The 19,853-nt window shown below is 34.7% G+C and overlaps 1 protein-coding gene across 1 annotated transcript in view; it reads right to left on the reverse strand.

The window, feature by feature from the left end:
• Positions 1-19,853, reverse strand: part of LOC149776762 (polypeptide N-acetylgalactosaminyltransferase 5-like) — a 61,097-nt gene that overhangs the window by 21,444 nt on the left and 19,800 nt on the right. Inside the window, 2 exon segments of the mRNA XM_089941351.1 lie at positions 11,577-11,705; positions 18,739-19,042. Coding sequence (XP_089797477.1) covers positions 11,577-11,705; positions 18,739-19,042 — 433 coding nt within the window.

The following is a 19,853-nucleotide window of genomic DNA, read 5'->3' on the forward strand; positions in this document are numbered from 1 at the left end:
AAGGCCAAACGAATAAAGTATTTCGAATGAATTCGAACTCCTGACTATGCTGATATACCAAAAGCATTGAATGTGCTGAAGTACCAACAGTCTTGATTTATCACAATGGCATTCTCCAAAACTCTTTGAATAAAATCACAATCCAAGCTTCTTTTTCTTTTTGCTTTAGTCAAGACCATCATATGAACACTAAGGCCAACTAAAACAATAGAGGTAATGGAATGAAAAACGCCGAAATAAGAAATAAATGGAGAGAAAGAAATAATAACCAATGAATTCAACAAAAACAGAGTCAATATATTACGCAAATGAAGATTAAAAGACAAAAGTGTTGTTATTAAGTATTTAAATAATTTTGATAAAGCTATTCCACTTGTATCTGCTATTGATTTGCGTGTTGCTTTAGGGAACTCTAGACAACCTTTCTGGATTGTGCTAATTTTCTGATAAGCATGGTATTTTATGATTGCTCTCATTGCAATTGTTATGAACGCAAGTGATCTTGATGTCGATAATATTCTTTTGGTGGCTTGCCAAGTTCCTTGTATTTCCCTGACGTTTTCGGTTTAAGTCAGGGACTTTCATTTATCCATCAAATATTTCTTATCATCATATAGTAAACATGCAACCTTGTCGAACGTAATAATCACATCTCATGATGGCATGATGTAGCGAAATTAATCTCTTGGTTATTCACAAATTGGCTAAATTAACAATCGTTGTAAATGTCTGTTTTTAGATTCCTCTGATTACAGATTTTTTGCTACTCTTTAAAGTGGTAAAATATTTGTATTGGTCCATATTTAAAAAGTAGAAGAAACTTTTATACGTACTCAGGAACAGCCAAAAATTAATACCTGTTTAATTACTTGTATCTTAAAGCTGAAGAAAAATATATTTGCACGTTAATACATATCGAGTATCTATTAAAATTAAAAGATTCATTATATCGCCATAATGATTTTACTTTGTTGCCGATACGCCATTCGTAAGTAGCTCGCTTATTTGTAGCCACACAATTCTTCGTTATTGGTCGTTCTTGGGAAATGAACAATCTAGTACAGTAACAATTAGTCTACTCCTTGCTGAAATATCAAACATTTATATTCATGCAAATGTTTACGTTTTTCCCTTTTTTAATTTTTCTTAGTTTTCTGACGACCGCATTATTGATTAGTTTAAAGAAATCCACTTGAAAGCCATTTGATGCTTTTTGTATCAACGATAACACATAATAAAAGCCAAGCCACTATAATATACCGATAATCCTCTTCGCTAATTCCCGCTCTAATTTAATATACTGGTAATCGTCTTTAATAATTCCTAATCTCCTTAACACACAGGTAATCTGAATCACTAATTCGTGATCCACTCAAGCTTAAATACCATATTTAATATGTGTTAATATTGTGGCACTTAATCGTTTCAAGGAATGTTTGAATTCAGAGGAATAAATACCTTCTCGAAAATATTCAGACTTCATTGATCCAGCTCTATTTCCCTCAAAACCTGCAAATGTTTCTGTAAAGTTATAATCGTTTAGGTTTGTAGTAATTTCTTCTAAAGATTGGTCCAGAAAGCAACAAAGATCTAAACAATTTCATTGTTCTCTGTCGCAAAAACGACTTAACCGTCTTTTCTACTCTACTCGAATATAAAATCATTTACTAAACTATATATGTTTTCTTCCTTTTTTTCCGGGAGGGGGGGTACTAATTTCTACGTTCTGATCTGGGACTGTTTTTCACAAGTGTTGATAATTAACTTAAAATAGCTAAAGGCAGTTTTAGAATATTTATAACTTATATTACATTTCAAAAAGAGCAGGGCATGTGGAATACGACATTCAGTGCTGGTTTTTCTCGTAGTAGCTTTGTTTTATGTTGATACCTTTTTGGAATCTTCGTCTTCTATAATCTGCATTGCACAGATGCAACATATATTGGTGGAACCATTAAATATCTTCTTAGTTGCTTCGTGGATTGGTATAGTCATCATCTATCGTATTCGTCGATTAACGTGTCGTCAGTCTATCTATCTATCTATCTATCTATCTATCTATCTGTCTGTCTGTCTGCCTGCCTATCTACCTACATACCTACCTACCTACCTATCTATCTATCTATCTATCTCTATCTCTATCTATATATCTCTATATCTATCTTTCTTTCGAATTAGTTAATGTGAAATCATTCTATATTTTACTAGCTGATTGACAGAGTCATTATCTGTCTTATTTATTGGTATCATTTCAGCAGCATGTCTTAGAATTCCTTCTTCAGAAACAGTTTAGCAATCGACTGCAAAAAATTATAAAATGTATTTATGCAGCCGGTTTGTCTGTAAACTAAGATTCATATTCTTTATAAACTAATTTCATCCTAGTTAACTATGCTTATCGACATTATTTATCCAGTGCTATCAAGTAGTTAGATAAAAGCTTTATCCCCAAAAATGAACCTGCAACCACCCCAAAAGAAACCAAAACAAACAACAAAAGAAAACAAAAATCTAACAAAAAAAACAAACACCCCCTCCCCCCAAAAAAGTAAACAAGCAAAACATGGCTTGGAAAAGCCATATGACACTAATTTTAGTGTAGACTATATCTTGGAAAACTTGATTATATTCTTTGTGAAGAAAAACTGGGCTAAAGATTCGCGCTGATAAGAGGTAATGTCTACAATGAGACTTTTAAAACAATGGCTTCATGCATGCGTTACAAGTTCTGAAAAAAGAATAATTATTTGTCTAATATTAATTTGTACACTTACATCTGAAATTGAAGTAGGCAGCTATGTCTTTCTGTTTTCAGGATGCGTCTTGGCCGTCACACAGAGCTGTCCATACATTGAATTTGGGTTTCCTTGCCGTGGCCCCGTGTGGTTATGTGGTGTAAAGCGCTCACCTATACCGATTACTACCAAGTCACCTCTGACTGCGGAGATACGCCGATATTAGCAATCCTTATTTACGTAGTCCCCTACTGATATTACTACCAATTACGTGTTACCTGAGGGTGTGTATATATATATATATATATATATATATATATATATATATATATATAATCCTCAGACATAATTGTCTCCGTGTCATGTGAAAGATGATGATATTCAGATCAATTGATGTGCATACGTAGCCAAATGACTACAAGAAACCTTATGATGCACTCGCCAAAATTAAATTGGAAAGTAATAAATCATCGTTCAGATCTACTCTTACATGTACGTGAAAAAGTTTGGATGGGAAAGTATAATGGTTTCATCTTCATGTCGCAGCAGAAATTTTAAATCTTAGGATATTATTTGTTTGTTTAGGACGTGAACAAAATGTATTTAATTTCTGATGTATAATCAGATTAATTTCTTTGTTAATCTTAAAAGAATACGTTCAAAGATGCAACCACTCTACTCACCTCATTAACACCAAGCATGTTTCTTACGCAACCACTGTGAAAGCATGCTAGATTATTCAGAGTAATCAACAAGCACAATGATTAGAAATTTCCTACAGAAGAGATTAGATTACTAATTTTCCTAAGGAAGGTCTGGTTTTGATTAGCCATCAACAACTGTTGGACACATTATATAGAAACCTTTCTCGGCTTCAAATGCTGATTCGATACATTACAAACAGTTATGAAGTTTGTTCGTGGCAATGCTAATACATTCTACTGTGTATCAATGATCTTCATCAAGTGACGTGTTAATATATTCGATACATTACAAACAGTTATGAAGTTTGTTCGTCGTAATGTTAATACATTCTACTGTGTATCAAAGATCTTCATCAAGTGACGTGTTAATATATTCTACTCCGTATCAAGCATCTTCATCAAGTGACTTGTTAACGGCAGTCACGTCCCAGCTCAATAATGGCACACGACGGTCTTTCAGAACGTGGGTCGCCTTCAATGGATTTTGCGATCGTCTTTAAAACGATGAACCCACTTCACAAGTGTAGGATATGCCAGCGAATTTCAATTGTAAACTTTGTCAATGTCAGCTGTGATATCAGTCATAGAGTACCCTAAAAGTGCCGAATTTTAGAGTATGCACTTTGATCAGTATCAACAATGTTCCTCCATTAAATGTTTTTACGTCCCTTCCATTTACCTATATTATGTTACATTCACACAGCTACAGTTTACTAGCGTGCACAGCAGATACAATTTATATAATGATTACTTTTCTTCATCATTCATTTGAACACCTATTGAAAAGTTATATAATTTTTTTTTTATAACAAAATACTTTTCAAAATCTCTCGTACATGCATGCATTCATGCAAACACACACACACGTACGTATTTACATACATACATACATACATACATACCAGAACGTTATCATGACGAACACTAGAGAACAAAACTGTTGCTTTTCCTACTGCCTTCTTTGTGAATTGAAAATGAGTATAGTAATTGTTAAATATCACCTGCAGTACATTAATAAGAACAGATGACGTCACTGAAACAAAGTAACGCCATGTCAGGAGTACCCGTCTTTGAATGCATATGGCACATATTTTTCGATTCAACTTTAAACCAATCGTAATGAATTTCCACAAAATAAGGCATGATGCGTCTTCATGGAAAAAAAGCGAACTTTCGTAATTGGTCCGAAATTGACTCTTATAGTTCCTATCCCTTTCTTTTTGTAGATTCCAAACACATAGAGGTAAATGAAAACCATCCCACATTCGAGGTCGGATATCTCATGTTTGCACCCTCTAGCGCCATGGATATCTGTTGTTTGCATTTTCTAACACCAGGGATATCTGTTGTTTGCACTCTCTAACCCAATGGCTAGTTGTTGTGTGCGATCTCTAATGCCACGGAAAGCTGCTATTGGACCTCTCTAACGCTGGAGGTAGCTGTTATGGACACTCTCTAACGGCAGAGATAGCCGTTGTGTGCACTCTATAACTCCATATACATCTAATGTTTGCACTCTACAACGCCATGTATATCTATTGTTCGCACTCTCTAACGCTTGGGGTATCTATTGTTTACACTTTCTAACACAATGAATATCTATTGTGTGCACTCTCTAACACCATGGACAGCTTTTGTATGCACTCTTTAACGCCAGAGCTTGCCGTTGTCTGCACTCTTTAACACCATGGATAACTGTTTTTTTGCACTCTCTGACACCAGAGATAGATGTTGTCTGCACTCTTTAACGCCACGGGTAAATGTTGTTTGCATTCTGTAACGCCAGATATAAGGTAATTTGCACCCCCTAACGTCAGGGAGAACTGTTGTTGGCAATACACAACCAAGGCTGTTGTTTGCACTCTCTGACGAAAGGGATATGTGAATGAACTCTCTAAAACCAGGAATGGCTGTTATTTACATTCTCTGACGCCAGGGGTAGCTATTATTTCCCCTCTTTTGACTCCTAAGATATATATTGTTTTTAATCTCTGACGCGAGCGGTAACTATTGCTTACATTCTCTATTGCCGGGAATGAGAGAAGAATAAAAGACTGGAATTTGTTTATATAGATTGAGTAATTTTTGAAAGCTTTCTTAATTTCAAATTTGAAAGAGGCTTAAAGTAATTTAGTTTATGTATGCGCTGCTGTGAAATCAGTTTCAAAATGTTTTTATTATCAATCAGGATACCGTATTTCGTGTATTACTTCCAAGATAAAAGACCCTGTAGTATTTTAGTTACGGGATAGGAATTTGCATGTTTTCAAATAATAATGGATTTCTTAGTGATACTTACTATTCAGCAATGATTGCCTATCTTTGTCTCCGAAAATAATAATATCAGTCAACATTCCAAATAGCTTAATTATACAAAGAACAAGATCTCTAAATGTTGCATCCACGGAAACTTTATTTATGTTGATACCATGGATTGAGAGACGTCTTTCCACGGTATTCCTTATGCCATTTTTTTTGCCTAAATATATCTCAAAGCAAACGGCAGTTATATGAATTACAAATGTGTTCGTCACCAACAGGTTTCATTATTAGACATGTGCTCTGTGACGTGCCGTGCGAACAATGAATATATGTATACTCTGCATCACCAAGTGGTATGGCAAATAATAATAGAACTCCCAATTACAGTTTTGTTTTGATATACAAAATACAAATTATACGGCCAATTAACAATCCTCTCAAGTGCACTGGATCCAGCAAGGGATCACGTGTGTCAGAAATATTAATTAAGATAAATATATGTATATATTAAAATAGTTTCCAGTATCAGCAACAAGTTGAAACATACTAAAGTTGAAAGGTTCAATTTGCATAAACTGCCATGTAAAGCTTTGTAAACATAACCATTTTTCTGTTTTATTTGTTTTTCTTGTCTACGTTTAGTATTTTCATTTGTAAAAGAGTCATTAAAGAATTGAAAGCGCTCATGCTAGTTTGATTATTGTTTCGCACTGTTCGTTGTCAGTTTATATATATATATATATATATATATATATATATATATATATATATATATATATATATATATAAAGAGAGAGAGAGAGAGATAGAGGGAGAGAGAGACTTGTTGGTGAAATAGATTGGACGCTGGATTGGGATGTCTTCCTTTAGTTAGTAAAGGAATTCGCTTATCATTCATCAATGGCTATAAACAAGGATTAACAATTTCATTTAATACTTTAAACACGTGTTCCATGATGTTCATATCTTCTAGGTCCCTCTTCCGGGACTCTGTTCCACAGCCATTTCTGTCGCTCATGACCTGAACATTCGTTCAATGTGATGTTTTTGGCATCTGGGCTTAGCTCAAGGCATCTTCTGGAGTCTGAGTGATATATCGTTTCATCCTGAAATATATATATATATATATATATATATATATATATATATATATATATATATATATATATATATATATATATATATATGTCTCCATCGCTCTGTTGAAAGCTGTCAACGGAATGCATTAGCGTCTGGAGTCAGTGAGACAGCAGAATGTGAACTGGCGCAGTATAAATCGATCAATTTAATGTTTGTATTAAAAATATGTCGCTGTCACGTTTTTATTTTATTGTTTTAAAGCTCAATATATGAATAGCGCTTATGCTTTACGAAAGATTAAATAAAAATTGCTTCTTCTCTTTCTTTTATACATAACCGTGAACATAAGTATAAATTGATGACTAAAGAATAAACCAAGCCTTGAAACTCTTATTTTCAAAAACTTACATCCCTGTAGATCCATTCTGACTGGCTAGGTTTTCCATAACAGTTGTAGAGTTTTATTTCCGCTAACCGTGCTACATAATACCAACATCGTGAATCTCGACGGATGTCGTTCTCTGTACTCAACAACCAGTACTGAAAATACGGATACGACTAATATATATGAAAACAAGTAAACTGCACGTGATGAATGCATGAAAGGAAATCATGCGGATTATGATTTGCTCAGCAGGACCTTAGCCAAAGGAACTTATCCATAAAGAGCCTTCACCCGAGGGACCTAATCCGCAGGGCCTTAACCAGAGGGACTTAATGGGCAGTGTCGTAACCCGAGGGACGTATTCGGCAGGGCCAGAACCTGAGGAACTCAATCGGTAGGGCCTCAAACCGAAGGACTTAATCGGCAGGGCATAAACCTGAGGGACGTAATGGGCAGGGCCTTAACCTGAGGAACTAATTCGGCAAAGCTTTGACACGAGGAACTCATCCAACAGTGTCTTAACCCGAGGAAATAATCCAGCAGTGCCGTTACCAGAGGAACTAATCCAACAAGTGTCTTAACCCGAGGAACTAATCCAACAGTGCCTTAACCCGAGGAACTAATCCAACAGTGCCTTAACCCGAGGAACTAATTCAACAGTGCCTTAAACCGAGGAACTAATCTAGCAGTGAGTTAAACTGAAGAACTAAATCAAAAGTGCCTTAATCCGAGGAATTAATTCAAACTGGCCTTAACTCGAAGAATTTTTTAAAAACGAGGGGATGGCATATAAACGAATAATCAGTTTTGGTCCTATAAAACCATGATGTAAAATGGTAACAATGAAACTCAAACAAGAGCTAAATAGCTGGATACAAAATTTACTCGACTAATTGAATGATAGTAGTACATAAAAAATGGACAAAATAGGTGACCATTCATTCATGAATAATAGTATAATCTTACAATCTAACGAATATACATCTGCATATTAACTCGTCAATATATAGCTACATATTAAACCAGCTGACACCCTACAATCCCGTGTAAATGTTTTTTTTTCTTTGTGCAAGAAAAAAATTGTGTAGCAAGATAAGTTGTCACAATCAACGTTTCTGCAAAAGACGCTGTAGAACGATGCGAACCGAGCCATTCACAGATTCGTTAATGTAAATCTTTTCCCCAAATCTGCTGGAAATCCAAGAATTATTGTTAACAGCATGTCGTTAAACTAAACTTAGGAGAAAGAACAATCAAGGACAATAACTCCTATAAACAAAAGCGTGGAATGCTGTAAACCGAACTCACCAGCGGTCCCATCAATATAAAACAATTTATCTAAATTTAGCTTGTTTAAAATAGGGGCCAAACCCTTGCAAACGATATTGTGGAACGATGAATCTCAAAGTCATTCAAGGTCGAACTAATAAAAAGTTGCATGCTATATTTAGTATTAACCGAATAATTTATAACAAGGTTATATTTAAATTAAAGGTATGTTAGTATAGTTATGCTGAAACCCACATTAATTCTCCTTTACTTACAATTCACGTTTATGTTTGATTGCAGCCCTGCTAAATCGTGTTTCAGAAGCATAATTCTAGTATAGAAATTTAGGAAGGCAGTCACTCGGTGGACAATTCCTGTAAATGATTTTCTTGAACGATTGGAATCAACCTCATGCCGCATCAATATAGTTCCAAATTTGCTTGAAATTCAACTATTTCAGCCATTATGCGGAAATCAAAATATCAATGGATGAATATCAAGAGGTACGAAAAACATTATTGATGTAGGATTCCATCGACTTTGGCAAACTGAGCCCTATTAATTTACACAGTATATTGATAAAATCTGATCATGCAAAATTTTCTATATTGGCTTTCGATCGGACGAAAACGACGTATTTTTTATTGTTTTGCACCAGTCGTCCCATTGACAGAATGCACTCTCGAGACAACAGAGATTCACTTGAAATAGTGCATCTGCTAGATGATATCCTAGAAGCAATTAAAGATGATTTGTTACTTGCACAAGATGGATCAAATTCTTGTTTTCGTTTGTCCTTTGATCTAATGTTTCCTTTTCTTGTCTACTTCTATCTTCTACATGATTCTTTGATCTTTTATTGTATCCATCTCTATCAATGTATTCGATTCAGATACCATTCAAATTTTAATTGTGTAAAGACAAGAATGATATAATTGACAACATTATTTAAGCAAAACTATATATATATATATATATATATATATATATATATATATATATATATATATATATATATACACACATATATATATATGCATATATATATATATATATATATATATATATATATATATATATATATATATATATATATATATATATATATATATATATATATATATATATATACTCTGAAACCAATTGCCATTTTTGTTTTCTCTTTGATTTTGTGGATTTGATTAATCCAAATGCCCAAGCACGGAATAGGGATCCTTTCAACAATACCATTGTGAAACTGAACAACAATAATGACTCAAAACTTAATCAATGACGATCAGAGTAAGATCTAATGCAGAATATATTTTTCTTCTCAAGTAAATATTATTAGCACTAATTAGCAAAATTATGATATTCAAATTCAATTTGGGTGTAATAAATCAACATTAACTAATTTCAATCAGATCTGGCAGCGCTTGATTAAGTGACAGCTCTTCTAAAATGTACGGTACAAATGCAGGACATATTTCAGAAACATGCTTTTATATTCGAAAGATAAAACATGAACTTGAAACTGTCAAACCAGTGATATACGTATGTATATATTGATCCTTAATTATTTGTTATTAAACATTCGATTCGTTTATAAATGGCAGCAATACCCAAAATGTACAGCTGGAATTGAAACTAATATGCTGAATGTCCCTTTTATTTCTTTTACAGACTTTTAGGTCTATCTATAATATGTATATTATTTTCATAAAGTAATAGTTTTTGTATATGTCTTTTCGTTATGAACAATATTAATGATAAACATCTGTGGTTGTAGGTTGTACTATAAGATGAGTCATGCCTAGTTCGTACTTTGTTTCATTCATAAGTCATATGGTAATGTTGTACTGATAAGCCCAATTAAACATCCGACCAGGAGAGGCGTTTTTCGAATGGAGGTCACGCGTTTACAAAAACGATAAATGAGCTCTTTCCTGAATAGCAAGAGTGAACCAGTGAACCTTGTTTACTGCACTGAGTGTCTCTAATGCCATGTAATTCATATCGTATTCCATTCTAGATATTTTGTATTAATTTTCCATATAAGTTTGTTATTACGCGGAATCATTTGTTCTTAATAGTATTACTGGTCTGGTAAGAGCTGTATGAGGGGATTGATTCATTTATTTCATTTTAATCATTCGTTGGAATTGCAGTGATGTGACATTCATTCAGGGACTGTTTTGATATGGAACAGCTGTACGGATTTACTGTAAACCACCATAAAACAAGAGGATATCTTACCATGTATTGATTATAAAAATGGAAGGAAGCAGAGGCTAAGCTGGATATCATGCTGACTAAATTAGAATACACACACACACACAAACATACACATACACACACATGCGTACGCTTATAGATTCTTCTAAGAGTCACAAAAGTTAAGCAACAATTTTTCCATGGAAATAAATATAAGCCATTCCTCGTTCGTAAGTTCTCGGTAACAGGCCAATCAAGGGTTTTGCTGAATGGACTGTGTTGTGGTTCATCCCTCTGGATAATAGTCATGTCATGGTTTACATATACAAGACTAACACTCGCTTATTTCTGTTATATAAATTTTGGAGAATGTTTTTAAAGCATATGCTGGTTAATTTCTGTTTCATTGTTGACTTATTACCTGATTACCGCCATTACCATGACAGGGAGATGGTATTATATTTTCGAATATTAGATCATGAACCACATCGGCACAAACTGGCATTGCTTTGTTCCGTATCTGTATGAGGAAACATATGATATTAAACCCGTTGCTTTTGTCATTCATGTTTGTTTATCTATTTAACAGTTTAAATTCTATGGTAATAATTCAATTGCAGACATATCATACATGTAATTGAAAACTTGTTCTTATAATTAGCTTCAGAATCTGGTAATTAACGTTGAAAAATTTCGAAAGACCGATTTTGATTAGGAAATTAAGAATTTACTAAATGGATATTCATTGGTTAAAAAAACTGCAGGCACTCCATATTCTCCAATATAATTACTAAAAACGATTACCCAAGACACTTTGACCTCTGCGAGCACCGACATGAATATACAGTAGCTATGTGTAAGACCTTTAAATTTCATCAGTGTTTAAAGACCAAAATCAGAAATAGCAATGGAGAGCATTATTCAAACATTATATTTGGATGTACTTACCTCCCCTGAAGCCATAGAGTCCGCGGGAATAAACAATTCTGGGTAAATGTTGTTGAGGTACCATCTAAAACTCTTGCAATTTAATGTCTGTCGAAGGGCTTTCCTGTCACTTACATCCCCATAATCCCCCTAAGACGAAGAAAGAGATACAAATGTAAAGCACCATACTCGAGAGAATACGTTTATGGCAGAGAAGGTAAAATAAAGCTCCACAAAATTATTTTAGTTCAATAGAAGTGGAAAATAATTATGGCTTGAGTCAACAGCGCTTCATGTATGTTTCAGAGACCAGTTGATTTCAAAACTTATATCTAAAATAATATGTGTAGATTTTAGGTTGAAGACAGAGAGTCTTTAAAGAAAGAAAGAAAAGACCCTCAAAACAAAACCAAGAACACAAAAAACATAGGATGGGGAAATACAAAAGTGAAGGAATAGGTAGGACATTTCTTGTGCATCTTCATTTTAATGTCGTAATATTGAAACATTTAGCAAGCTTATTTACATTTGTGGTTTTTAGATTTCCCGATTTTTCCAATATCAAGTAAACAATAAATTATCAGAACAAGTTTAATCCGGTGCGTGTCATTTTCAAGCATGTTATCCTCAGTTAAAGTTATAAAAATAATTAGCACACAAGAAAATTTATCGAAAGCAACAATTTGGTAAAAAAGGGTAAAAAAAGTCTCAATTGACTCGTTTAAAACAAATCTATACTGATTTGCAACCAAGAATTGAAATTTTCTATACATAATACAGACGTTTGTATTTTGTTGCAGTGTTAATGATTTTGAGACTTTGCAAAATATGTGCATAAGTAGTTATTGTAATGACCTATTTCCATTTGATTATTTTGAAGGTTGCCCTAGCTGATATTCATGTGGGAAGACAAAACCAATACCATATTGACGTTTTGTAATCTTTTTTAAATGTGGGTTTCTGTAATATTTTGGAACTGTGAAAACGTTAGACAGATAGAAGAGATGGAATAAAAGAATGCCAGTAAAATCAGATCTTAGAACGTCTGATTGATGGATTGCACGAATATTTACTTGATACGTCATTTGTGAGTTTATTAAAATATAAGACTGGTGAATTGTGCTATATATTACTTGATATGAGTGAACGTAAACTGGTGTGCGCAATAGTAGTGATCAGAACGGAAAGGTTTGCTAATTTGTTTAAAGACCGACCAAGCTAACATTTGTGTAGTGGCTGCACTATTTCCGAGATGATATTTTAAATTCTGGTTCAAAAATCTACGTTTATGAAATATTCCTGGTGCGAATACGTTTAGATAGAAAGAAGGAAGTGAGGAAGGATATGAATGCTACAAACATCAGTTGTAGTTTTATGAAAATATAAATTGACTGTAGTCTGTAAAACATTACATGCTATATTGGAATGCATACTGGTGTATGAAAGGAAAGATAATATTTACAGTGTATATAAATAAACAAAACAGAATAACCCTTTATTATATGCTCATTTGTGTCTCCGTTAACATTACATTGTCAGAATCGTATAATATTTTACGAAATTGCACACTTTCAAAACGCACTCACGTGCATGACTCGTCTGCCCAATAGTGTATTAGGAACTACTTTGTAAACAAATTATGTACACTCGTGCAGTAGACACTTTTCGTTTTGGTTGATTACATTTGTTTGTGAATGATCAAAAGCAGCTATTTCGTGGACTGCCACATACCAGCTGCTTTGCCCCGTTAACGTTTTTGATACAATGTTTCGGATTTAGGATAGCGATAGATGCCAGACAGGTCATACAATTGCTGGAGTGCCTACAAACAGCATGCAAGTGACAAGGCAAAAGCTTGTCTTCTTTAGCTGGTAATAAGAAGGGCACAAAATATACTTGCAGTTTTACATCCTGAATTTCCTCAAAATGTACATTGTTAGTTCTGCAAATCCGAATTACATGAGCCATGTTATGGGTTCTAAAGCTTGAATACACGTTTCGAAATTGTACTGTAATTTAGACTACATTCCAAGTGCAATCCATCCTCCATTCTGCATTCAAAATGAAAGGAGCATTATATTCCATAGCGGCTTTGTGATAATTACAACTGAAAGAGTTCATAGTTTCCCACATTTAGATAACAAACATTCAATGACAGAACAGAAACAACAATGCAAATTGGCCAAGACGCTGCTCCATCGTTGCACAAATCAGATGCTACTTAATGTAAAACAGATAAAGCCAGCACTTAATAATATAATTTAGTAGAAGTGACAACAATACCAATATCTATTCATTCAAACCAAATGGAAAAGATGATGCATTGCGCATCCGTTCACAATATGACTCGAAATTTCAATTTTAAGTAGACCAAAATGACAGTTTCTTTCGAACGTGACCGCGCGACTAAGTTTAAATTTAGCTGGGCGGAGTTGTGTGCGCATTAATATTGTTGTTGTGTACTGATGAATCTGTGATCGTGAATTTAGCTTAAAATACTGCATAAATTAAATTACTTTGTATTTTTAAAAAAATATAATTAAGCCTTAGGTAGAATAAGTAAATGGGCATATAATACAAAATTTACTGCATTTGTCTGATTGATCTATTGCACACCCATGGTCGTGCAGTTATCTGTCTGAACAACCTCGTTCATTTTCCCATATAAATTCAATAACCTATAATTATCAAATTATTAACAAGCTAATAGTTTGATGAATACCTAAATCAAGTCAAAAGTTCAAAATTACCGGAAAGAACCATATAATTTGGAAAAGCCAAGCATACAGACAGACAAAAAGTAAAAAATTAATTCATGTCAATGAAGTTTTATAATGAATAAGTCACCTTCAACACATGCAGTATTATTTATACGAGTAAACCACTTTCCAGAAGGGTGGAACATTACAGCTACTCACTTGGCTATTGAAGATTAATCCAGACAGTAATCTAATGTTAAAGGGAAAAAATTCGTAATAACATGTAACTACTATTAAGCACCTCTTATATCAATAACGTTCGGAAAGGGTCTTGACTTCTAAATGTTGAAAAAGTAATAGAAACATTAATCCTACAAGCAAAAGTTACGGAATGGTGGTTCGTGTCGATAGAGGGTCGCGCTTATAACTGAAGACAAAGACAGCAACTTCGTTAAGTACCGGTTGACAACGGATTGACAGGAAACAGAATAAACCAAACGGATATGTTGTTCTCAGCAGACGTATCAGAAATTGAACAAAGTGAATACAAACGAAAATGTAAGCTAATGAGAAACGCTGTGCTGCAGAGAAAATAAATGCATATAATTCGGTAGCCAAACGTATACTACTCAACTGAGTCTGTATAGTAACAATAAGCAGTAACAACATGGTATGTGTCTAAAACGTTGAAAAATAGTATATTACTCGAGTTGCATTGAACAATATATTGTTTTGTACAAAATTATGTTCTAGAACTATTGTCACGAAGAGCATTTTCATGGCTCAAATATATATTTTATGAACAAGAAATTTCAGCTTGTGCAGAAATGTACATTGCCACTTCAGCATCATTCTCAGTCTCTTGACCTAGTGTAGTCGTCGAGGCGCTGTGCTGCTGAACATCTGACCAGTTCCTTCCACTTGTCTCGATCATGTGCCAATGCCTGTGTCTCCGCAAAACTTGTCCTGGTCCATTATGTGGTGTTGTCAGTCCACTTTTGTCTCTGTCTACCTCTCCTTCTGTCACACTGGACGCTGCCCTGCAGGACTGTTGTGGATAGACTGTTGGCTCTAGTGACATGACCATATCGTTTCAGTTTTCTCTTTTTGACGGTGGTGAGGAGGTCTTCATATTGGCCTACTTTGCGCCTGCTTCATTTTTCATGTGGTCCACGTAAGAGAAGCCAAGGATGGTTCTGTAGCATCTCATTTCAAGTGCCAGAATTCTTCGTTGTAATTTTACTGTCAGGGTCCAGGCCTCATATGAATACCAAAAAGATTGAGATGACTTGTGCTCGCAATTGTCTCTCCAGATGGGTCTTAGCTTTGACATACCTGCCGTTGTTTGTGCTGCTCTTGACAAGATTTCTGCTCTTGATCCCTCTTCTGTGATTATGGAACCAATATATTTGAACTGGCTCACTGTTTCCAGTTCCTGTTCTCTGACTTTAATATCAGCTTTGTCTTCTCAGCGCCAAATCTGGAAGATGTTTCATCCAGGTTCTTAACTAAGATGGCAGGCTCGTCTTCTCTGCCTGCCAGCCCATCAGTTCCGTCTGCAAAGCGGAGGTTGGTGAAGTTACGCCCTCCAATGCGACGTTGGTGAAGTTACGCCCTCCAGTGCTGACTGTCCCACAGTGGTGTTCCAGGGCTTCGATCATGCTGCACTGTAAGTAGATGTTGAAAAGCAGGGGTGACAGGAGACAGCCTTGACGTACTCCGACTGTGGTCTGGAACCAGTCCCACGCAGAACCTTGGGCAATCACTGCACTGGTAGCCTTGGCATACAGCTGCTTGATGATATTGGTCAACTTTGGACCCATTTTGTACTTCTTCATTGTGGCCCACAATCCCTCATGCCATACTCTGTCAAAGGCGTTTTTGAAATCTATGAACACATGATAGATGTATTGTTGATGATGTGAGTACTTTTCACGCAGAACCCTGAGAGTGAATATTTGTTCCGTTCTGATTCTTCCACTCCGGAACCCGGCCTTTTCTTCAGCGATTATTTCTTCTGCTTCTGGTTTCAATATCTTCAAGATGATCTTCATCATCACCTTACTTGCATGGCTGATCAAACTGGTAGTTCTGTAAGTTTGGTACAGTTGGAGTGGTTTTGGGGGAGTGTTATAATCAGTGACTGGTTCCACTGTGGTGGCCATTCACCTGACTGCCAGATCTTGTTGCAGATTTTTGTTAGTAGCTCTATCACTGATAATCCCCCATCCTTGATACGCTCAGCTGGGATGTTGTCTAATCTAGCTGCCTTCCCATTCGTCAGTGCTCTTATTGCTGACTCCACCTCTTCTTTGAGAATGGGGAAATCATCATCATTTGAGAAGTTTGGATCTTTAAGCACCTCTGTGTCTCCTGTGGACTGATGGTTGTGTAGTTCTTTGCAATACTCAGTCCATCTTTCTGCAATGTCACTCGCTTCTGTGAGGCATTTTTCATTTTCGTCTTGAATTGTACTGGTTCTAGGTTGCTTCTGTCTGGTGAGGTATTGCACAATTTGGAATGCCTTTTTGCTGTTATTCTTTATCAGAATGCTCTATATTTTGTGCACATTTGTCCAGTTCAATCTTGTTTTACTTTCTTCAAATTTGTTTCTGATATTATTGTTTGCAAATGCGTTGTAGTTAGAAGAAATGTAAGAAATTACTTTATAAGGCCTATCGCAGCTTTATTAACACAAAAACGGTCAAAAAATATGTAGAACCTTTGATCAATTTGTCTTTGTAAAAGTAAGATAGTTTAATTGCATTGTTTAAAAGGAAGTGCAAGTTTAAACTCATGGAGTTAAATCTACATGGTAATAAGCGCATAACCTCATTACCTAACTACGAGGAGAGGTCAGATGAAGGTGGGAGTTCTCTATAATTGACTGTCATGATTTGTAAGGTTGCAAATATAACATGTTAATTGATTAATTAACTAAAAACTAATTATAGTTTCCACCTCTACCCACAAGCGTGTTTACGAGATGCAGGTTCTTCTATTTAGGTTAATGTATTGAATTTAACTGCTTTTTCATATATCTACGTCAATATAATGGGCACGATAAATGCCTAATCAGTGACGTCGTGACGTATTTTCTACAAGTACTACTTGATTTGAAATCAAAGGTAAGTGACACTTCCATAGAAAATACACCTTATTATCCCTCAACCTGTTTAAAATGACTCTTTCGTTTCACTTCTATATTAAACCTATATATGAAGAATACATATTTATTAGAGACATAATTTTATCTGTAACCTTAACTGTTGATATATAGGCCATTATATTGACGTAGATATATGAAAAAGCAGTTAAATTCAAAGCTTCCGACTTGCATTACAATGATCAGTTATACACATTTTGCACGAAATGTAGGAAACATGATATATTATTGTTTTCTGAGAAAATTGGTATAACTTTCTATAGAATAATGATCCATTTCTCGGTCTTCAAAGATCTTTAAATACACAAGGTACAATCCAGACCATCTAGATATCAAAATACATATAACATAAATAATTACTATAGTGAAACCTTGAGGATAAAAACCCGTCAGTAATATGGTAGATAGCTGGTCCACCATGGTCGATATAATTGATATTACCGACAGACAACAATAGTTCAGTATATCGAAGAACTACACTTGTATTACTCTACCCAAAAGTAAGGTATCATAGTTCAAGGTCGTAAATGTACACAACTTACACGATCAATTTAAAATAATATGTAGAAATACGTACGAAGTGACATAGTGGAACATTGATGGAGTGGCAAGCCGAACGTTTATTGAAATGTATAATACAGGCTTAGGAATTTTTTCAGTCACGGCATAGTGTGTATCTTTTGAAGCGACATAATTAATTACTCTGAAATTCTTAGGCTTTAAATAGATTTACAATACTGGCCTTTTAAAATATTCATTAAAGTTATACAGATTGCTGATAACTCAACGTAAACAGAGGGTGCAACGTTCAAATTGTTACAAAATGTCATTTATTGTTTCCCTATGTTCATGAGAAATGTAATGAATAATGTATGCAGACCTGCACTACAGAACTCAACACATTAGGTTGCAGATGATGCGGTCGCTATGTCCATTGTACAATTTATTTTAGTATAATTGTTTGCTTCGTAGGACACCATTACAGGCTTCACATTTCCCATGGATATGCGATATCATCATTCTGTGAAACAGTTTTGCACGCTGTTTACCTATCAATTGAGTCTATTTATTACTTTTTTCTTTTGGACCACGGAATTCTTGCATATACCATTTTTGTATAGTTATTTTGTATGGGAAAACTACAATTTTTTTCATAAAGATTACCATATTCCTACTATGTGAATGGATCTTTAACCGTTTCAATTAGTGTAGATTTGTGCGGATTAGTTTAGATATGCTTATAAATAAGTTAAGATTCAAGCAAATGAGTAAAACATCCATAAACATACAGACTCAAGAAATCATCCTATCCACTTACCAGAGTATGGTTAATTTTGTCGTAGTAATACGTTTTAAATTCATCCAACCATACTTCTGCCAGTCGAATAGTGTTCCGTTTCAGGGTGTCAGTTCCGCCCGTTTTTTTATACGGACTTCTATTTCGGTAAATATGGCCGACATGCGAACATGGAACCGTCTCTAATGTTCCCCCGCACATCCAGGTTTTAAAAGACAGCTCTAAGTTCTCAGCACCCCATATATCGAAGCCAGCGTCGTACTTTCCTAATTGTTTGAAGAATTTTCTGCTTATTCCAAACAAACCACCAGCCATGACCGGAGTCCTGGATTGATAAAGAAATACGAAAGTCAGGGAAAGACTGACAAGTGTACCATATGTCAGAGAATATAGAAATTGTCATTAAATATCAGGAAATTGAATTAGTATTTTGAGAAGACAAAAGATGCATTAAAACAACAAATCTGGAAATTTTACGCAAACATTTGACAATTAATATAAGTTTAGGTTTGATATGGCTAATCGAACAGCTTGACTGTAACGCTAATTTGGAGCTTTGAATTGTGTCGTTTTGCTGGCTAACTGGCTTGCTGAAATGTCTTGCATTCATATGGAAAAATGAAATGACAGTGAAATGTTCTTAAGAAACAAAGATGAACATATTACACGACGATTTTATCCTGAAGACTGGTACATAATGAATGCATTAATACTGGTTAGGTTCTTCCCTCCTCTAGGTACGTTTGTTGTCTGTATTTAACAACGATGCTTTGTACCATTAATCTTGTAAAAATGCTTTCTAAATATAAAGTGACTGATTAACATTGTGAATTGGCATAGCTGTTATGAACTACTTCTTGTTGTAGAACCTTAGGTAAAATTTGACCAGAAAATTGAAAAATATATTGTAACAATATATGATGACAATAAAACCTGCCGAGATGAATGAATGTAAATTATATTTGTCACATTCCTGCATGCAGAAAAAAGAACAGACACTATTTCATTGTATAAAAGGCATATCTTGATCTGTTAAATAGGTCAGCTGCTGAAGAAAAGATAGATCTTGCAAGCATATTGTAATTACGCAACCTAACCAAAGGCCGTTGTTGTATTCGTAGCTAATTCCCACAAAC

This window comes from Sinohyriopsis cumingii, chromosome 18, assembly GCF_028554795.1.
Source record: "Sinohyriopsis cumingii isolate HCF-2022 chromosome 18, ASM2855479v2, whole genome shotgun sequence".
Taxonomy (NCBI): domain Eukaryota; kingdom Metazoa; phylum Mollusca; class Bivalvia; order Unionida; family Unionidae; genus Sinohyriopsis; species Sinohyriopsis cumingii.